Source organism: Cardiocondyla obscurior, linkage group LG08 (genome assembly GCF_019399895.1).
Source record: "Cardiocondyla obscurior isolate alpha-2009 linkage group LG08, Cobs3.1, whole genome shotgun sequence".
Taxonomy (NCBI): domain Eukaryota; kingdom Metazoa; phylum Arthropoda; class Insecta; order Hymenoptera; family Formicidae; genus Cardiocondyla; species Cardiocondyla obscurior.
This window is the reverse complement of record NC_091871.1, coordinates 2,628,368-2,646,208: the sequence shown is the minus strand read 5'-3', so window position 1 is coordinate 2,646,208 and position 17,841 is coordinate 2,628,368. Positions and strand designations below refer to the sequence as shown.

The window sequence follows — 17,841 nt, the reverse complement described above, 5'->3', positions numbered from 1 at the left end:
CTTACCTCACTTTCCTATTTCCATATTTATTCTTGACTGAAAGCCGCGTCGTCAAGTGCTTTCTCACTCTCGATATCGTCGCGTTTGCTCAGGAATGTCAGGTCGAAATCGTCCGGAAACTTGGAACAATATGTGACAAAGTCGTCGTGTCTGCAGTAATCGGTGAAGAATGTGAGATATTGGGCTTCCTCATCAGTCGGTTTCAGTAAGCGTGACATCGGCCTTGTCTTGAGTGTAATAGGTGCTGAACGTCGAATTACAGGCCGTTTCTTCTTTGCAGGTGGTTCCAGGATGCGCTTCAAAGCGTCTAATAGCCGGTGCATTAGCTCGAACTAGCAATCATGCAAATTACACTTATGACATTGGTGACGCTAAATAATTGCGAGACAACTTGCGCAGGGCGATCATTATATTTAAGTTTATGATTGAATTCATTATTTGAGATGTTGAGTTTAAGAGCTAAAACTTAAATCTAAATTTAATACTATTTAACATTTAAGTTTAAGGTAATCGGAAGTAAAAAAAAAAAGAAGGTTTCATATAAATTATTTACCTTTCTCGTGGCGTCTTCTGCATCACGTAAAGCTTTCATTTCTTGTTGAAATCCTTCCCGCTCGCAAGTACGGACAATTTCGCGCGGCAGATTATCCAGTTGAAGATTAAGATCTTCGTAGACTCTTTCAATCCACTTCATCATCGAGAAACTATCAAGATTTGCGTCGTTTGGACCTACGCAGCTCTCATAGGTATCCTCTATGAAGACACGAAGATAAAGTACCTCTTCGGAACAAACTAGACTTCGGAAAACATCTCGGAGAAGATAATTGGCATATTCCTCGAGACTTGCCGCTCTGCTTTCCGCTTTGGCGATAGAATTCTACCGAATATTAATATTTTTACTTGTCAGACCAATAATACTTAAATTAATTAAATTTAAATTTAATATAGACCTCCAAGCTACTGATCACCGAAGTGATTCCATCGATCTCTTGTTTAATCTGTATCTCAGTTACTGCGATAGTGGCAATCATATCCTCAATCGGTGCGGTGAACGAATCGAGATGTATAAGAGCGTTCAAATTCTGGGTTTCCATCGTCCGAAAGATGCGTATCAAATCAAATGGATCTTCGAAGTATAACTCGGCCGGGCCGGCGTCAGCAACGTCCTGCTCGAACATTTCTATCGCGAAATAATCGTGTACATTGAGAAAAGAAATTTGGGAAGGCATCGAGCGGTAATAGCGTTTCAAGTTACCTATTAAGGTTTCTAAGGACACATTTTCGTCTAACATTTTGTATTTGCTAAATAGGTCTGTCGATAGAGCGTCGGCGAAGGCGATGTTTCTTTCTAGCTCCGACGATAGGGACCGATCGTGCCTAGCTCTCCAAGAAACCGGTGACACCTGATGAAGGAACATCTGGCACATTTTCACTAATCGCCAATTATCCTCCCATACGTAAACGTCCAGCCTGCTCTGACCATATTGCTTCGCGAGTACGTTTCTTCGGTCGCTAATCTCTTCCGTCAGTTTCGCTTCTCGTTCCGCTTTCTCCAGTATACGCATGCTTTTCTCGTGATCCTTCGACAGGAATTCCTCGAAGCCGCTTACGTATCGTTGGCAGCGTTGCTTTTGCCGAATAATTAAAGCAAACGAGTTTATTATTAAAATATATTCACCCGATCATAGTCATAGTTGAAACTTTTCTCGTGAAAGTGGTTTAATTAATGAAATTTCATACTTGAATTTGTCGTAGCCGACGTGTTTCTTGTTCGAACTGCTGGTCAATGCAAATACATTCATCTCTTTCTTGATCAATCAATAGTCTCGTTCGCAGAGTTTCTCGTATGTCGCGGATGTATTCATCTAATGAAAACTTTTCTTTCACAGTTTCGCCGGATAATTCTGTAAAGTACTGTGGATCCACGTCCGTCATAGCGATTACTTTATTTAAATCCTTGTGTTTCTTTGCTTCTGCTGCTTCTATCTCAACGTCCACCTATAAAGAATTTTTTAACTTATCATCCCAGTAACTAAAACATACTCTGGAGTTTTTTTCTCATTTTTTTTCTCTCTCTCTACTTTGTTACATTGGCTGTATATAGAAATTTAAAATATATTTTTTTTTAATCTCCATACATATTTTGAATATTTAATTAAACTCAATTATATATTATTTCGCAGCATAAACGATATTCATTAGATAACAGCAGATAAATATAACTCACTCGTAATCTTTGCAAAATATCGTTGGACCGCAAGGCTTTATGTTTATCCTTGCGAATTTTTTTACCGTGCTCCGAGATGGTTTTCTTTTTTTGCGCTTTCCACCATTGAAGATAGGCCAGAGTCTGGGAGCAGGAAGGAAAAGCAAAAGGTGATTGTTCGTCTTTCATGTTTTCTCCAGCATTCGGGAATTCACGACCACTGGTCCAATAACGTTGCGTTCTAGAAAAATTAAAGTTCTCGTCATGTAAAATCGTAAACGTGATCGGGAATGTACGTTTGATTTCAAGCCGAGAAAGCGTGAGAAAAAAACGTGCGATAACAAAAAAAAATAAACAATTAATGAAAATTATTTTACAGTAACCTGGAAAAATTCTGATAATCGTTATTGTCAAAAGGCAGCTTGGCTTGAAGCGTCCCACGCGATTTATTGCCCGCCGTTTGTGGCTGGATCTTCCGGACGATATCGCGCAGCTCAGAGTTCATCTTCCGCGTTTTCTTTCTCATTAATCGGAATCTGGAAGGAAAAAAGTTAGCAGTATAACTAGGCGAACTCCGCCGTTCCGCCAAGGAATCTAATTTGTTTGACATGCGCTTTTCCTGTTGCGCCGCGTCAGCTGCGTTCAATGAACTCGTGGGTGAAAAAGCAAGAGTGAATGACGCACGCAAAGCTCACGCTCTGTAACACTTAATGCTATAAAAAAAAATTAATTATCGAATACGAAAAATACAATAATCGAATAAATTATTAATATTCATATCGCTCAATTACATTAAAAATTTCTCAACTATCTATATTATGTGCGCACGATTAAATTACCATTTTCCTTTAATTGTAATAAATAAAATTATTTATTCGATTGTTAATGTACTTTTTGATAAAAAAAGCAACATGCTTTCGCAATAAAAATTAAATCATTAAATCAAATTAAACAAATGAATGTAATCGATGTTCAAGCGTATATTTAAAAACATATAATTTGCATACTTGGCTTTATTCATATATACTATATTCAATCATACAATTAGTACCACAAATACTTTTCGGTATTATTTAATATATTAATTAATAGATATTTTGCAGTATGTTTAAATTGCAACTATAGTTAAAAGCATGTAATTATAAAATAAACGAACGCACTTTCACATTTCAAGTTCTGTACGTAACTAATTAAAAATGATTTACGTCGCGATGCGACAAATTATTTAAATAACGAAAAATTAAGTTATCAATAAGTTATAAATAAAATAAGGCAAATTTTAATCGGCAGAAATATAGTCCAGCGAGATACAATTAAAAAATTGCGCCGACTAATAGTTATGAAAAGGAGCAGTTCAATTTTTCATTAACGTTTTGGTAGCGATCGATTGATCTAAATATTTCAAGTGTACAGCAAACGTATTAAATATCTGCTTTTTATCCGTAGCTAATAGTGTAGCCCATAGACAGCATTAACGTCTCTTTGATTGCCGGGTGTAGTTGACGTTCGATGTATCTGGTCAGCGCTTGGCTCGCGCCCTGCAAAAAGACATCTTCCATCTCCCTTGTGATATACTCCTTCGATTGCCAGCTTCGATTAGGATCTTCCGCGTCTATAGGGAACAAGTTGTCGTCTATTATGAGCTCCCTTACTTCCCGCGACACATTTTGCGGCGGATCATCGTTCTTGAAACTGTCGGTCAAATTGAGACTTTCCGTAAAATTTGCAGGCCGTCCTGCCGACTGCCGCCCGTTTGAAAGAGCGTTTGCAAAGTCCCGCGGCGTAATGACCATCGCGGTACGCGCGTATCGCTCCATTGACCGCTTTCGGCGTGATGATTTCGTGATCCACGAATTCTTTTTCCATACGCCAAAATTCCTCTCCGGGATATGCCAGGAACGCGAATGTCGGCTCTCGTTCGGTATGACAATGTCCATCTCTTCGGCATTGCCTGCCAATTGTCTCGGTTCTGCCGCGTCGTACTTGTCATTTAACGTCGGTAACGATAGCGTCGGGGTGACCTGCAAATTAATTTATATTAATAAAAGAGATTGACAATGCTGGCCAACAGTTGGAGGCCGAATACAGCCTACCTTATTAACAGTAGCAGGATGATACGGAGGCCATTTATCCTGCCGTTTGATTTGTTTGTCGATGCGCGTAGAACGGCAGCCGTAGGCGTAGATCGACGCGAATCTGGGCTCCAGGAAGCTGGATTCCGTACGTATGCGCATTTGGCCACGTCCACGGGCAATCGGGCTAGTCAGAAAGTCTATCCCGGCGCGTCTCAGTCGCAACGTCATCCTGCAGGATTCGGCCGAGATTAGAGCGCGTCGATCTCGCGGTATCAAAGACACCATCCCCGACACCGACAGGTCGTTGAACACGACACGCGTTCGTAGAGAATTACGAGCTGGATCGTATGCGCATTGCTCCACTCGTGCCCAGTGACCTGCAGGCTCTTTCGTGGTTTCCGGAAGCTGTAAAAATAATTCACGTTATGTTCCGGTTAAACTTTCGTACTTGTAAATTTTTTTTTTTTTATTCTATTACCTTCACGGCTATACGAGAGACGGACATTTCCAGAGGAGCTGAATGTAGTTCGCGTTGATACAACGTTCCGGCCTCCTCTTCGTCTAACTTGTTCCGTCTAGCAGAATCTCTATGTAGTGCATCCAAGGCGCGTTCCAACCGTCCACTGCACGCATCCCAGTTGCTGATACCGGTATACGCAAAGCCGATTGACAAGAACTTAAATAACCAGATCGCCGGGTGTCTGAACTGCATCACCTGCAACGAACAATTTTTGTTTTTAAAATACATGCGTGTGCAATAGCAAAAAGGAAATTTACTGAATTGTATTTAGGAAAGCGCCTAATTAGGAACAGAGTTTCTAATTTTTCGCAATTGATCGTTAACGATAATGGAAAAAAATGACACGACGCGACGGAAGGAACGCAAGATAATCAGAGAGAAGATCGAAATTTTAATGCGCAGGCACTGATATACGTCCGCCTATGTCGCGCCATTAAAATATCTCCCAAGGCATATCCTGTAGAAACTCGGTGAACTCGAGGCGCCGAAACAGAGCATGAAAGCGTCTCCATTCCGCTTGTCGTCAACAATCGAATTGCGTGAAACTAGGAAGTATGATTTTTGGTGGCTCATCAACGTTAATTGTAGCACACGACAAAGCGATATAGATCTGTAAATTCGTTAATTGTATCATCTTTAACACAATTGATTCCTTGGAAAGGCGTTACCATTAAATCATCCAAGGATCTAATTAACAAAAGTACTTTCGATCTGACAAATGTCTCTTTCGCTCTTGCTCTCTTTTTCTTCAATTTTAACAAACACAATTTCTTACATAATTAAACGCTAAATTAAAAATCCGTCAGAAAGTCTAACGTTTTAGGATATGTAATGTCATCATTGGCTAACAAAGCTAAATTAGCTTGTATCGTTGCAATGGAACGAGTGCATTATGCATGCGTAGCGTGCGTTATATTGCCAGTACTGTTTACAACCTATGCAGGCGAATTAAATTGCGAGACGTCTACGACGTTAGTGTGGCGAAATTGTATTGTTCGCCCTTGTATGCTAATGCAGAATCCGACTCCATTCATTCCGCCGCCGCTCTCGCGCTCCGTTAATCATTTTGGCCGCGTTCACCAGATATTTGCGCGGCGGTTGTTTCCCAATTCGCTTCCCTAACTTCCTATTACGTTACCATTCAAAAACGCTCTAAGGATCCAAAATAGCATACGCAGGATTTTTTAGTTTGCATACCGTATTGCTTAACAATATGTTATATCTTGTGAAAACGTTCGCTCTTGCACGCCTAAAACAAAAATTATTGCAGTAGACTAAAATAATGTTTTCATAAGTCCATCTGGACTAGATTCGATCACGTATGCTTCATCGCCCGAACAAAAAAATAAAACTAATACATTCATATAAATATATATAATTCTTTTTTTCCCTTTTCATTATTGTTCTTTTTGCAGAAATAGAGATGCAGCGAAATGCAGCAAAACGCAGAAAAATGAGTGCTGGAAAAATCTATGACACAATAACGCTGTTTAAATAATTACAAGACTTGAATATTGAAATTTAAAAAAAAGCTGAAAGTTGTTCTCGCGCTACAGAGATATTTCTTTTCTCTCCGGACATTTTGTCGCTCTGATTGCCATAGCATTTGGATGCTCTCGCCGCGTTTGAATTCCCGATTCGCTGTGCAATATGTAATTCTGGTGATAAATTCGCACACTTACTTCGCGGAGTATTTGAAGTGCTCTCGTCCCCTGACGGCGACGACGGCGGCGACGGCGACGTCAAGATACGTCAAACTGGTGCCTGTGGTAACGTACGCGAAATCGCTCGCTCCTCTTCGCGTCGAGACATCGAAGAACAATGAAAGTGCTGGGACGCGCGGCGGGCACCTCTCGCGGACACGCATCGCGGAGATTTCCCGCTGGAGTCATTCTTTCCTCTCTCGGCCTCTCGGTCTCGCCGGGCCGCGTTGAGCAGGCTACTGTGCGACACGAGGTAAAAGGTAGAACACTTCGTCTTCACTTCGAATGTAGGACAGGCCACTGCACCAAATAGACACCAATTAATTATACACTATTAGGTATAATCAGTACAAAGATTTAAAATCCACACAATCTCAAGCTTGTGGCAAAATAGTACTTACGTAATTTTATGTGCTGGCACAAACGATATTTTATAAACCAGCGCAAAGTAATTGTCGAAAGTATGACGTGTTGGAAAAGTTGTTATAGTCAGAACTTTAAGAAACCTTTGATTGCATAAGAGTCTGGAAAATAATTTGCTAAATTTTTTAACACCATTCAGATATGTTTGATACAAATGTAGTATAATAAATCAGTATTGAATAATAAAAATCGAACAATAAATATATAAACGATAAGAAGAAACCTTTCAGTCCATATATATATTATAGTGCTGTTTGCGGTTTCAATTGGGAAGAAATGTTCACCTTACTTTAATTTTATTTAAAATCGTATATATACCTTATACTCCAGTAATAATTATTATCGAAACTAATATAGCATAAGCCCATTAGAAATTAACTGACATCAATAACGTCACTCGGCGGGATGCGTGAGAAAATGGTGGAGAAGAAACAATAGAGAAAGAGAGATGCAAGCTAGTAGAGCCACGGTTTGCCTTCACTTATGTCTCCCGCATGTCAGCGCGATGTCCAATGAAACTTGAGCGGCTTCGTTTGCTGAACGCCCTCATTATCCAGCGGCCGGTGTCCGTTCTGCGTTCGCAATCCGAGATCGAGCCGTGTGTAAGCCCGGCATAAGGCGGGCAGTCAGGAGCGCGCGAGGCGCCACTAGTCGCATACTCTATGGCGACGGAATAGGAACGCGCAAAGCGCAAAGCGCAAAGTGGCGAGAGCGAGGCAAAGAAGCGCGGTCTGCGCGGCGAGTAGCGGAGAGTCTAGCGGTGGTTGTTCGCGGGCCGTTAGTAGCCGGTATCGATTTCGCGGTTTTTGTCTGGCGATATCTCGTACCCGCGGACGCGTAGCACCGGCCGCGGGCCAGGTAGCCACGCGCGCGGTGCCGTTATGCGACGGACATCGTACGCGATTCACCGAGCGGTCGTGCCGCGATAGCTCGTTGCGCGCGAATGTAGGCTCCCCCGCCGCTGAGCAATGGCGCGCCGGGATGCGAACGAGTAGCCCAGCTGACCACGGCGGGCAACGGCGGACAACCATGGTAGCTCGCAGCGGTCGTGCACCGGGAGGCGATACGTTTTCGCATACGTGAGCGCACCGACCGACCGGCGGGACGGTCGGACGGTCGGCACGCTTCGGGAGGAGGTTTCGGCTACGATGAGTACTGACAGTCATGATCAGACGAAACTCTGCAAGACACCCGCGAGGAGCGAGGAGGAGAGCGCGTTCGATGGTAAACGCATTAAGAAGGAACGCGGTGACGTTTGCGTGGAGAATGGCGACGCCGCTGCCAAAATTGCCGCCACCTCTACCTCTTCAGCCGTCACTGCTGTCGCCGTCGCCGTCGCCGCTAATACCGCTGCCACTGCCGCCACCGGTACCGCCACCACCATCACTACCGCCGTCCTCGAGAAACGACAGCCACCGGCCGGCAGGTTTGCCTCCAACGGCTTCCACAGGGATGGCGAGCAGCTGCAGGACTTGGTTGCAACCAAATTTGCAACCTTGGCCAGCCATGGCGCCTCCTCCAAGGCGGACAAGACTCTGGTCATGATAGAGGATGTCATTGGGTTAAGTCTAATTAATTCTAAGGACACTCTTAGCATAAATTGCTCTATCATGGATTTCTGTTTGAGATTAATGTTTTTTTTGTGTTACTCTGTCTGCTTTTACTTCTTGTTTTTTTTGGTAAAATAGTCCTAGCAGAATGTTACTTTTATATTACAGATTGGCAGCAGCATTGAGCAGAATGTTGCAATAGTTTCTGTTAGTAATACTTACTGTTGTAATAAGCTTTGCAACAGTCATGAACAATTAAACAAAGTTGCATATTTATAATTTTTATTAATTAAATAAATTGTTTCTATTTATATACATGAGATCTCAATTTATGAATAAAAAAATTTTGTGTTAAATAATTTTACATTTTCTGAAAATTATTTCAATAAATAATATATGTCGTCTTTTTAAATTATAGCGAAGAATCTAGAGCGCACATGAACGAAATCTTCTCACAGATAGAACGACTTAAGGTAGAAGAAAAGTTATTGTTGTACCTGAAACTTCCGTTATTGCTGACAAATCCAAGTGGGACCGTCGATCCATTAAGGCAGCCACTAAATCCATTAGGAAATCGTTACGAAATTCATCAAACCATTATGTGGATTAAGACTCATTTAGAAGAAGACCCGGATGTATCTTTACCGAAGCAAGAAGTGTATGATGAGTACAAGTGAGCATTTTCAATTATATGTATTAAATATAGAGAAAATATTTAGTATAGCTTTGTAATTCCAATATTATTTATCTACAGAGTAACTTTGCAAATATTAATTTTACTATTTGTTAAAAATACCGTTCCTTGCTTACGATTTTTATTTTTAGCATGTATTGTACAAGAAATTCTATGAAACCGTTATCAACGGCCGATTTTGGAAAAGTTATGAAGCAAGTTTATCCACGAGTGCGTCCTCGTAGATTAGGCACAAGAGGTAACTCGCGTTACTGTTACGCTGGTATGCGTAAGCGAATTAGATTGGATTCTCCGACCGTGCCAAAGATACCTGGCTCTAAAACTGTGAGTAGCATATGATATAATTTATAATTTTATATAGTAAATTTTTTTATTTTATCGTGCAAATATTCTTTTTAAATTTCCTTTTAAGCATAAGAATATTTACATTTAAATACATTAATATATTTAGCAGGAACATTCGGAAGAAAACATCACTGAAGAAATACTGGGCGCTGCTTCTACACTGATAAGAGAATGGGCAGAGAAAATTTTAGGCTTGAAATTTCCAAATTTGAGTGCCTTAGCGCGGCATCTTGTTGATAATTTACGTGTCGATACTCGATCTCTAGCTGCTGTGTGCATTCTTGCAACTTCAGAACAGCAGGACACTTCGTCTAATATGGGTAAATAATTTTTTTAATTAATTTTACAAGATACTATTTTCCTTCTAAATTATTTTGTAATTAAATTGTTAATTTGCAATTTTTAATTGCTAGAAGTAATCTCAGAATTACCAACAACACCTGTAAGTGGTAAATCTGCTAAACTTCGAGAGGCTCAATTGCAATTGCAACGTAAGCTTCAGCAACGCGAGCATATAAAAGATCAGAAGCATCGTTGTCCTGATTCCGTTGTACAGGTATGTAATTTAATATTTTCGTTTTTATTTAAAAATAAATAAGATGCCTATTTAAAAATTTTTTTTTGATAAAAAACATTAAACTATTATTAGAAAACTCGTCAATAATTTTTAAGCAGTAGATAAAATATAATGTAAATTGAAATAAAATGTAATCGATTTTTTACAGAGTAAGGAAAAAGCCATTGACAGTAAAGGAAGTGTTAGTAAAGGATGCAAGAAAGTAAAGTCCAATCAGTCACCTCAAGATACAAATGCAGCAGCAACAACGTTGGTTGCACAAAACTCACTGGCAAAACTGAACTTATCTGCTATAGTCTATAACCGACAAAAAAAGGTATCGAAAACTTGTAATCAACAGCAACAGCAGCAACAAACTTGCAATGTCTCCCAAGAGTCTAACTGTGATAACCTAGTGGTACAATCGCGCGATAACAGACAGAATAATAGCAGCCCTAGAGTAATGATGAGTGTGCAGCGCGATGTCAAAGGTAAAAATTCCAGAAAACGTGCCAATAATCCAATTGTAGCACAGCAGGAGCCCAGCCCTGAGAAGCAAACGAAACTCACGGAAGAGAGTTCAGAGCATTCCAACGCTTTGTTACCCAAATTAGCATCTATTCAACGCGCCGGCAAGATATCAGTGATACTAGCTAGCAATTCAAAATCTATCAAGTGCAAAGCAGTTGAGACCGCGGACAGTCAACTTGCTAAAAACTGTGATATTGACTCGTCGAAGAGTTGTTCCACTACTGGCAACGTGGTGGAAACGTCCTCGGGTCTCCTCACGAGGGACCAAATTCGCCTCCTGCAAGACACCCCGGTTTTCAAAGATGAAAAGGTTCGTGACATCGACACGGATGCCTTGGACGATTACTTGAATGGGAATAATTCGCAGGAGCAGGAGGAGGAGTTGCTGCAGTATTTTCAACAAAGTAGTTCATCTAGTTCCGATGTGGAAACCGGTGTTGTCGGTTCTGACACCGAGCAGATCTCTCGATCGGACAAAGTGTCGCAGTTGCGATTGATATTGCAACAAAATTTAAAGGCACCTATTATCGCTACCGATTTGACATCTGTGGCTGTTGTTAGACAAAACGTTGCCGAGAACGTCGTGGAAAAACGAGACTCCGTGCAGAAACATAATCTCATACTCCCAACACTTTTAAATCACCCTAATCCGAGTAATACGCGACGTCGTGTTAGTTTTGAAACGAATGTTGTCGAGCACGTTCAAGAGACGCCACCATTAAATGTAGCTAATACTGTTCCACAGAGCCCAAATACGCGACGCAGAATATTTAATTTCACTCCGATCTCACCCGGGCCGCATTCCCCCATTAACGGTCGCGCTTCTAAATCGAACTCTGCGAACGCAAGTCCATTCGTATCTCCGCGTAACACCCCGGTGCCGAGATCGCGTAGCAACTTGCAAGCTGGCAGTTTCAAGTCACGCGGACAAAAGACGCTCTCTCGTTCTATCTCGTGTAGCGTGCCGTATACTATTAAAACTACAGACACTTTCATTGTGCCGACATCGAGCGGAGCGGAACATGCGCGGCAAGTGCTGTCAGTGGCATCAACCAAATCATCTGAGGTAAAGATTGAAATCTAAAAGAAACAAGCTTTATTAGATTAAAATCCAACTAGGTTGGGTTAGGTGTAACGATAATTTTCATTATCATTTTTGATAATTTTGATAAAGAATTTATATCACGATCGCTTTATCATACAACTGACAAAATGTAGATATTAATTTTTATTTTTATAAAGTATTAAACATTCAATGCATTTTTATGCATTATACAATTAATATAAAAAATAATTAATGATATAATTTTTAAAAAATTTATTTATTATATTTATTTTTTTAAATATTTATAAAATATCTTTTTAATACAGATTCTGAAGGGACCACCGTGCACTGCGTTTCTGGATTTGACGCCTCAAAAACAATTGCTAATCAATTATCCAAGTCAAGAAAATCTACAAGAGATAAAGAATGTATACCAAAAGGGTCAGCCGCCACCACCTGATCAAGAGATTACGGAGCTTCTTCACTCTAGTAGACACTTGAGCAATGAGCAATTATTTTATAGATCGCAATCGGTACCTTTGCACAGGATGGTAAATCCTGTGTCCTTAATGTCTCCGGTCTCCACGCAGCAATACCTATCGTCAGTACAGAGTCAAAGCTTTAATCCGTCGACGAGCAGTTCCGTTGCGCCTACTCCAGTACCGAGCGAATACAATGACTTTGGTTCTTCCATCGGACAAGAAGGCACGTATTTGTTGGATGACACGAACTTCATGTCGGACGAGCAGCAATTTTTAATGACGGACAAGGAAATCACGTCTGAAAACATTAATAACATTCTTACGATTTTGGACGATGAGGGTCAGTCAAATTTGCAAATATTGTCTGAACAGACTACGGAAGAGACATTGAATAATACGATTGTTCTTGATGCTTTACCGAATGCCAATTTAAATCTATCGGAAGAGGATATATTGGATCCGTCGAGTATTCTCGCTGATGCCGGTGGCGCGTTACAAAAAATAATACAATCACGGTCGTACCCAAATACGCCATTGCCAGCGCCTGTATCTTCGTATACTCCGTCGTATGCGGAGGAAAGCAACGGTTCCAGATCATACCCATCGACGCCTTTGCATACGATGCAATCCCAGGAGGTACAGTATCAGGATCCAAGCGAGCCGATATTGTCAAGTCCTATTCTCAATTCTCTCAGTTTACAAGGCGACACTAGAAACGCTGTCGCTACGGTAACTGGCACTACCAACACTGACGTCGATGTCGTTGCCGCCGCTTCTTCCAACAGTCTCTGTAGAAACGTTGCTGAATTTTTGGAGGCCAGTTTTCTCGGAGAAGCCGATACAGAGACTGATGATCTGGACCCTCTCGGTAATTTTGAAGGCCTGCAAGATATGGATTCGTTGACGCCGTTATTCAACGAAGTCACAGAGCCTAATCGCTGAGACCATTTCTTCGGTCTACCGTAATTTCGCATATGCGAAAAGAGAGGTGTGATAAAATATAGACTGTTTGAGTCCGGTGGTTCTCAATCGTATTATCTCATAAACTATTTAGAGTAAATGAGAGGCGGTTAGAAGAGCAAGATATGTAAGTGAATTTTAATAAGAATTAAGATATTATTCAATTTTAAGATGTAGGATAATTCGAAGTCTTGCGTTATCTGTATAATTTGATCGTACATTTTCAAATATTTTAATTATTTTTTACTACAAATTGTGTATATAAATTTCTTATAAACTTTACTTCAGCTTATAGTAAATTATATTTTGACACGCAATTTACTAGCCAGGCTGTATTAACGACTGTCTAATTTTCATCGCAATAAAAATTAGTATCGAAATATCTAAAGACTCTTAAAAAAGTTAGCGAGATTTAAAGAAAAAAAGAAATACATGTTTTTAAATTATTAAAGATTATACGTCGTTAATTATATGATATATATATCATTAAAAGAAATTTTTTTTCTACGAAATTTTGTTTTAATCCTTGGCGAAGTTCTTCCGTGAAATTGTGAAAATTTTCAATTAGCACAACCTGTGGTTTTATTCTGGATATACTGACCATTTATAAAAAAAATATAACTTAAAGTAACTTGTAAATTTTTGTGAATTCTTAGGCTACTGAATTACTTAGCACCGTTTTTTTTTTTTTTTTTTTTTTTTTTCTTTTGATTCAGCGTTATAACGTAATTTTTAGGACATTGTTTTAAAATTGTGTTTTTATTGCAGTTTTAATTTGATCGTCGAATTTGTTAAATTGATGTCTAATTGCTATCGTATAGAACATCTACCTATCGGGCAATATGATAGCTAGGAAGAAAAAAATGATAAAAGAAGTTATAAGAGAAGTATTTAAAAAGTTTTTATCCAAGATGATAAGAAGAAGGCGGCCAGTTGCTTTACACGACGCTTAATCTTTTTGTATGATGCCTAATCTCATGTGCAATCCTACGTAAACGAGATTTATTCAATGAATTAAGCAGTGAGTACGCGATGTAGCTTCGAGGCGCTGAAAGGGTTGAGAACCACACGTACGACTTTACTCATCAAAAGAGCGAGACATAAAATGCGCCACACTGCCAATAGTGTTCTCCGGACAATTATTTCCAATTATTATGCAAGTGAGGATCCTTCGACTAAAATTTAATATGACGAACATCGAATTGAGCGATGTACGAGTGTGAGTAATTCCCCGCCAAAACTTGACGGAGCATTAGAATGCGATATATTTAATAAACGCACAAGTAGATAGAGATTAATCTTGGTATGATAGTCTGAACAGGACTGAATTTATGTAGTTTAATCTTCACATCTAAAACTCAAATTTCAGTAACCGTACCTATGGACATCGCGTGGAAAAAAAAAAGAAAAGAAAAAAAAGAAGAAAAAACCTCTCCTTCTGATACTTTTCGATCACCGGGCCGGGCACTTGCCGTTTGTGTGTGTATGTGTGAGTATGTGTGATGTGTGTACGTGCGACAAGTTGGAAATATGTACGAACTCGGATCTGTACAGACAATCAGTAGACGTAGCGAAACCTGAGAAGCGGCTTATTTAGGCTTAACTAAGTTACAAGATTTTCTTCGACATTTTTTCTTGCTCGAGTTTTTTTTTTGCCTGCAATGTGATTGTTCAGATTAAACCCATGGTCGACCGCTATTCATCGGCAAACTGCTGGCGTTTTACTTATTAAGTTCAGAGAGATAGTATTCTTTTGAATGCCTTCGCTACCACATTTACAGGATATGTAATAACAACTATACCGCATTTCGTAGGCAAGTAGAACGGAATTAACTGAATTAAAAGACCTGTATCACTTTGCAATATTCACAATACATCATCTGCAGCAGCTATCACAGTGCGTCTTTCATCGTCGGACGCGCGCCGACCCGCAGATTTTTATTAATCCGTTTTAAGCGACCGATACCCTGCGAGAATTATTTGCCGCGAGCATACGGATTCGAGTATCGCCGAGAAGCGTATTTTTTTCTGATTACGTGTCTTGTTTTAGATTGATGACTTTGTTTCTCGGATTTGTGGTCTCGCGCGACGAATTTTTTATGAGTTCTTCGAAACGCCCAGCGCGTGGAGGAAAAAGATCGATGTCGCAATCAAGATGGTATACGAAAATAAAACGAAATAGATACCTGTTTATTCGCACAAAAAGGAAAATGAATCCTTAAAGAGATGCAAATATGCCTCGAGCGAAGGATATCATCTATAAAAATAGCGTCAAGAACAAACTGTTGGTATTACGAAAATATTCTTGATCGATGAACGAAGTTTAATTGGCATATCCGTAATTTGATACCGATCGAATATGTGATACCCCGATATGTAATACATCTCTCCTGAATTTGTTTCATCTTCTTATGTAACACCGCGGTTGGCAGGGCCCAGTCATGCGATGAAAAGAAAAGAAAAAAGAAAAAACAAGCAGTATCTCTCATATTATGTGCACCGGTAATACGTCTAAGTGACGCGTTCAAGGCGCAGACGATTATACTTTGCTTTGTAAATAAAAATTCTCTCCTTTTTTTTTAACAATAAGTTATCAGTATAATTTTCCTCATTCTTGTGCCGGCTGCGGCGAACCTAAGAAAAAGAAAAAAAAATTGATGATACCTTTTGACACGCGTGTGGTGTAATATATAATATAAATATGTGATTCGTTGTCGTTTAAAATCGTATTGAAAAAAAAAAAATTGGTACCGTGCCTAAGGGATTAAATTATTAGTGAAATTATAAATTATTGATAAAATAATTGAATTAAAACTGGCTTTGAATAACGATGACAGATTCGTCAGGATAATAATCGCGATAATAACGAAGGTGGATGTGTCGTCACATGCGTTTGCAGTTTATTAACCGTGTAGGTCAGCGATTTAAATTAAATTGATTTAAATTGGTGCCATATTTGATAATTAGTTCCGCTCGAATGGATGTTGAATTCAAGGTGGCGAGATGATCGCCGGTTAGCGAATACAGGGTGTCTTCCAAGTCCGAGATTTCTAGATCGCTTTTTTACTTTTTCTTGTATCCTTCTGAGAGGATGGATTTATAAAACAGCCTATATGCGAGCGTGACGCGCCGAGACTACCTGCGATTGGCCGAGATGCGTATTCAAGGATAGGGGTCAGTGTGTTTTCAAGGTCCTGAGAAGTAAAAATATTAACAAAGAGTTCGTAAGCTATACATGTTTTCGTCTTCTAACGCTGGGACGATTTTATAAAACCAATAAAGTTACGTAGTGCGCCGCAGTAGTCATCCAAACGTGACGTGGAGCTGAGATACGTGTCACTTTCCACAACGCTACTTCGTCGCGAAAGTACAAAGTCTGACTCCGTTTTCAGTCACAAATCTCCGAATTCTTATTTTCGGCAGGATGCTGCGTAAGTATATACGTGTACAAAAAGAACATCTACAGCACTTGAAAGATTACTTTTGACCGTACCAGTTTTAGAAAACGTGCCATTCAAGTCAATTTTGAATTTAATTTTTTTCTCTTTATTTTCCATTTGACTGGAAATAGCGACCGGCTTTTATTTATCTCTTTGCGTGCGCAAGAAATTATACATTAAAAATAACTCTAATTTTTAATTTAATTTTTTGCATTTGTTTTCGTATTAAGTTTTATTTTTTTTTATTGTTACTTGTTTTAATAATAATTAGATGTAAAAAATTAAGCATTATAATGCACCTATAGAAGAATAATTTCTTGTATTATTTGTAGGATCTGAATTAATTTTCGTACTGCTGGCCATCTCGGAAATTTTGGGACAAAATCCTACACCAAAGTTTAATCAAGACACCGACTGGCAGTCAGCCACCTCAATTTATGACTTCCATGCAAATGATATTTTGGGCAACAATGTCCCATTGGATAAATATAAGGGCCACACTCTCATCATGGTTAACGTTGCTAGCAACTGTGGCTTAACCGATACTAATTATAAGCAGCTCCAGCAGTTGTATAATAAATATAGCGATAAGGAAGGCCTGCGAATTCTTGCATTTCCTTCTAATCAATTTGGTGGCCAAGAACCTGGCACATCTGAGGAAATAGTAAAGTTTGTGAAACAGTACAATGTCACTTTCGACATGTTTGAGAAAATTAATGTAAATGGAGAGAATGCCCATCCGTTGTGGAAATGGCTTAAAACACAGCAAGGAGGCACCCTTATTGACGCTATTAAATGGAATTTTACGAAATTTATTGTAAATAAAGAAGGCAAAGTGGTTGAAAGATTTGCTCCAACTACTGAACCATTAAGTATGGAAGAAACTTTGAAAAAGTACTTTTAAATTCACACAATGATTACTTGAAAAGATTTCTTTCCTTTGTATTCCATTTTTTTATTTGCATGTCTCCAGTAATCTTTTTTTACCTAGTATAGATTTATAATATAGTTGTGTAGTATATTGCGTTATTTTTAAAAATACATTTTCTCAAGTAATGGTGTGTGGAAATTACATTGTATTAAGAAACGAACAAATAATAAAAATAAAGTTATTTTATAAATATTAATAATCTTAATAATTTTTAACCAAAAATGTAAGAATAATATTAATATGAGTTTATCTTTTTCTAAATTACAAGATTATTTTATGCAAATAAATAAAAATATAATTACGTTTATACATATATATTTTAATAAAACCAATTTTCTCAACTTTTTTGTTATCTTATCTTTAAAAAATCGTCTTATCTG

General features: G+C 39.1%; 4 protein-coding genes across 6 annotated transcripts; 2 read left to right on the top strand and 2 right to left on the bottom strand.

The window, feature by feature from the left end:
• Nucleotides 1–26: 26 nt before the first annotated feature.
• On the bottom strand, nt 27–3,227 carry LOC139104855 (cilia- and flagella-associated protein 100). The gene is made up of 7 exons (XM_070660584.1): nt 3,214–3,227; nt 2,228–2,699; nt 1,741–1,998; nt 1,256–1,628; nt 951–1,180; nt 554–877; nt 27–332 (listed from the first exon to the last, which is right to left on the bottom strand). Exons 1-7 carry the CDS (start codon nt 3,225–3,227, stop codon nt 27–29), a joined length of 1,977 nt encoding a protein of 658 aa, XP_070516685.1.
• Nucleotides 3,204–7,557, bottom strand: LOC139105220 (uncharacterized). 3 transcript variants are annotated; one of them, XM_070661212.1, is made up of 6 exons: nt 7,246–7,557; nt 6,906–7,028; nt 6,484–6,804; nt 4,760–4,996; nt 4,300–4,686; nt 3,204–4,227 (listed from the first exon to the last, which is right to left on the bottom strand). In XM_070661212.1, exons 4-6 carry the CDS (start codon nt 4,991–4,993, stop codon nt 3,643–3,645), a joined length of 1,206 nt encoding a protein of 401 aa, XP_070517313.1. In that variant the 5' UTR covers nt 4,994–4,996; nt 6,484–6,804; nt 6,906–7,028; nt 7,246–7,557; the 3' UTR covers nt 3,204–3,642. The 3 variants fall into 3 exon arrangements, with proteins under 3 accessions (XP_070517313.1, XP_070517314.1, XP_070517312.1); XM_070661213.1 differs by lacking the exon at nt 7,246–7,557 and having other exon boundaries at nt 6,906–7,193; XM_070661211.1 differs by lacking the exons at nt 6,484–6,804; nt 6,906–7,028; nt 7,246–7,557 and having other exon boundaries at nt 4,760–5,050.
• A 122-nt stretch (nt 7,558–7,679) lies between these two features.
• Nucleotides 7,680–15,679, top strand: LOC139105209 (uncharacterized). The gene is given in 9 exon segments (XM_070661196.1): nt 7,680–8,254; nt 8,256–8,337; nt 8,340–8,488; nt 8,896–9,150; nt 9,303–9,495; nt 9,623–9,836; nt 9,930–10,072; nt 10,242–11,669; nt 11,975–15,679. Coding segments are annotated over 9 exon segments (3,741 nt in total). The 5' UTR covers nt 7,680–8,075; the 3' UTR covers nt 13,073–15,679.
• A 500-nt stretch (nt 15,680–16,179) lies between these two features.
• LOC139105234 (uncharacterized) lies at nt 16,180–17,660 on the top strand. Its single transcript, XM_070661235.1, has 2 exons — nt 16,180–16,521; nt 16,863–17,660. The coding sequence occupies exons 1-2, from the start codon at nt 16,515–16,517 to the stop codon at nt 17,432–17,434; spliced, it is 579 nt and encodes a 192-aa protein (XP_070517336.1). The 5' UTR covers nt 16,180–16,514; the 3' UTR covers nt 17,435–17,660.
• The last annotated feature ends 181 nt before the right edge of the window (nt 17,661–17,841 follow it).

Coding starts and splice junctions, on each gene's coding strand:
- LOC139105220 (XM_070661211.1), bottom strand. CDS start 5,029: ATGTATTTTAAAAACAAAAATTGTTCGTTGCAGGTGATGCAGTTCAGA. Junction 4,687..4,759: donor TCTCTCGTATAGCCGTGAAG/GTAATAGAATAA, acceptor TTATTTTTACAG/CTTCCGGAAACCACGAAAGA. Junction 4,228..4,299: donor ATCCTGCTACTGTTAATAAG/GTAGGCTGTATT, acceptor ATTAATTTGCAG/GTCACCCCGACGCTATCGTT.
- LOC139104855 (XM_070660584.1), bottom strand. Junction 1,629..1,740: donor GTCGGCTACGACAAATTCAA/GTATGAAATTTC, acceptor ATTCGGCAAAAG/CAACGCTGCCAACGATACGT. Junction 333..553: donor CAGAAGACGCCACGAGAAAG/GTAAATAATTTA, acceptor CATGATTGCTAG/TTCGAGCTAATGCACCGGCT.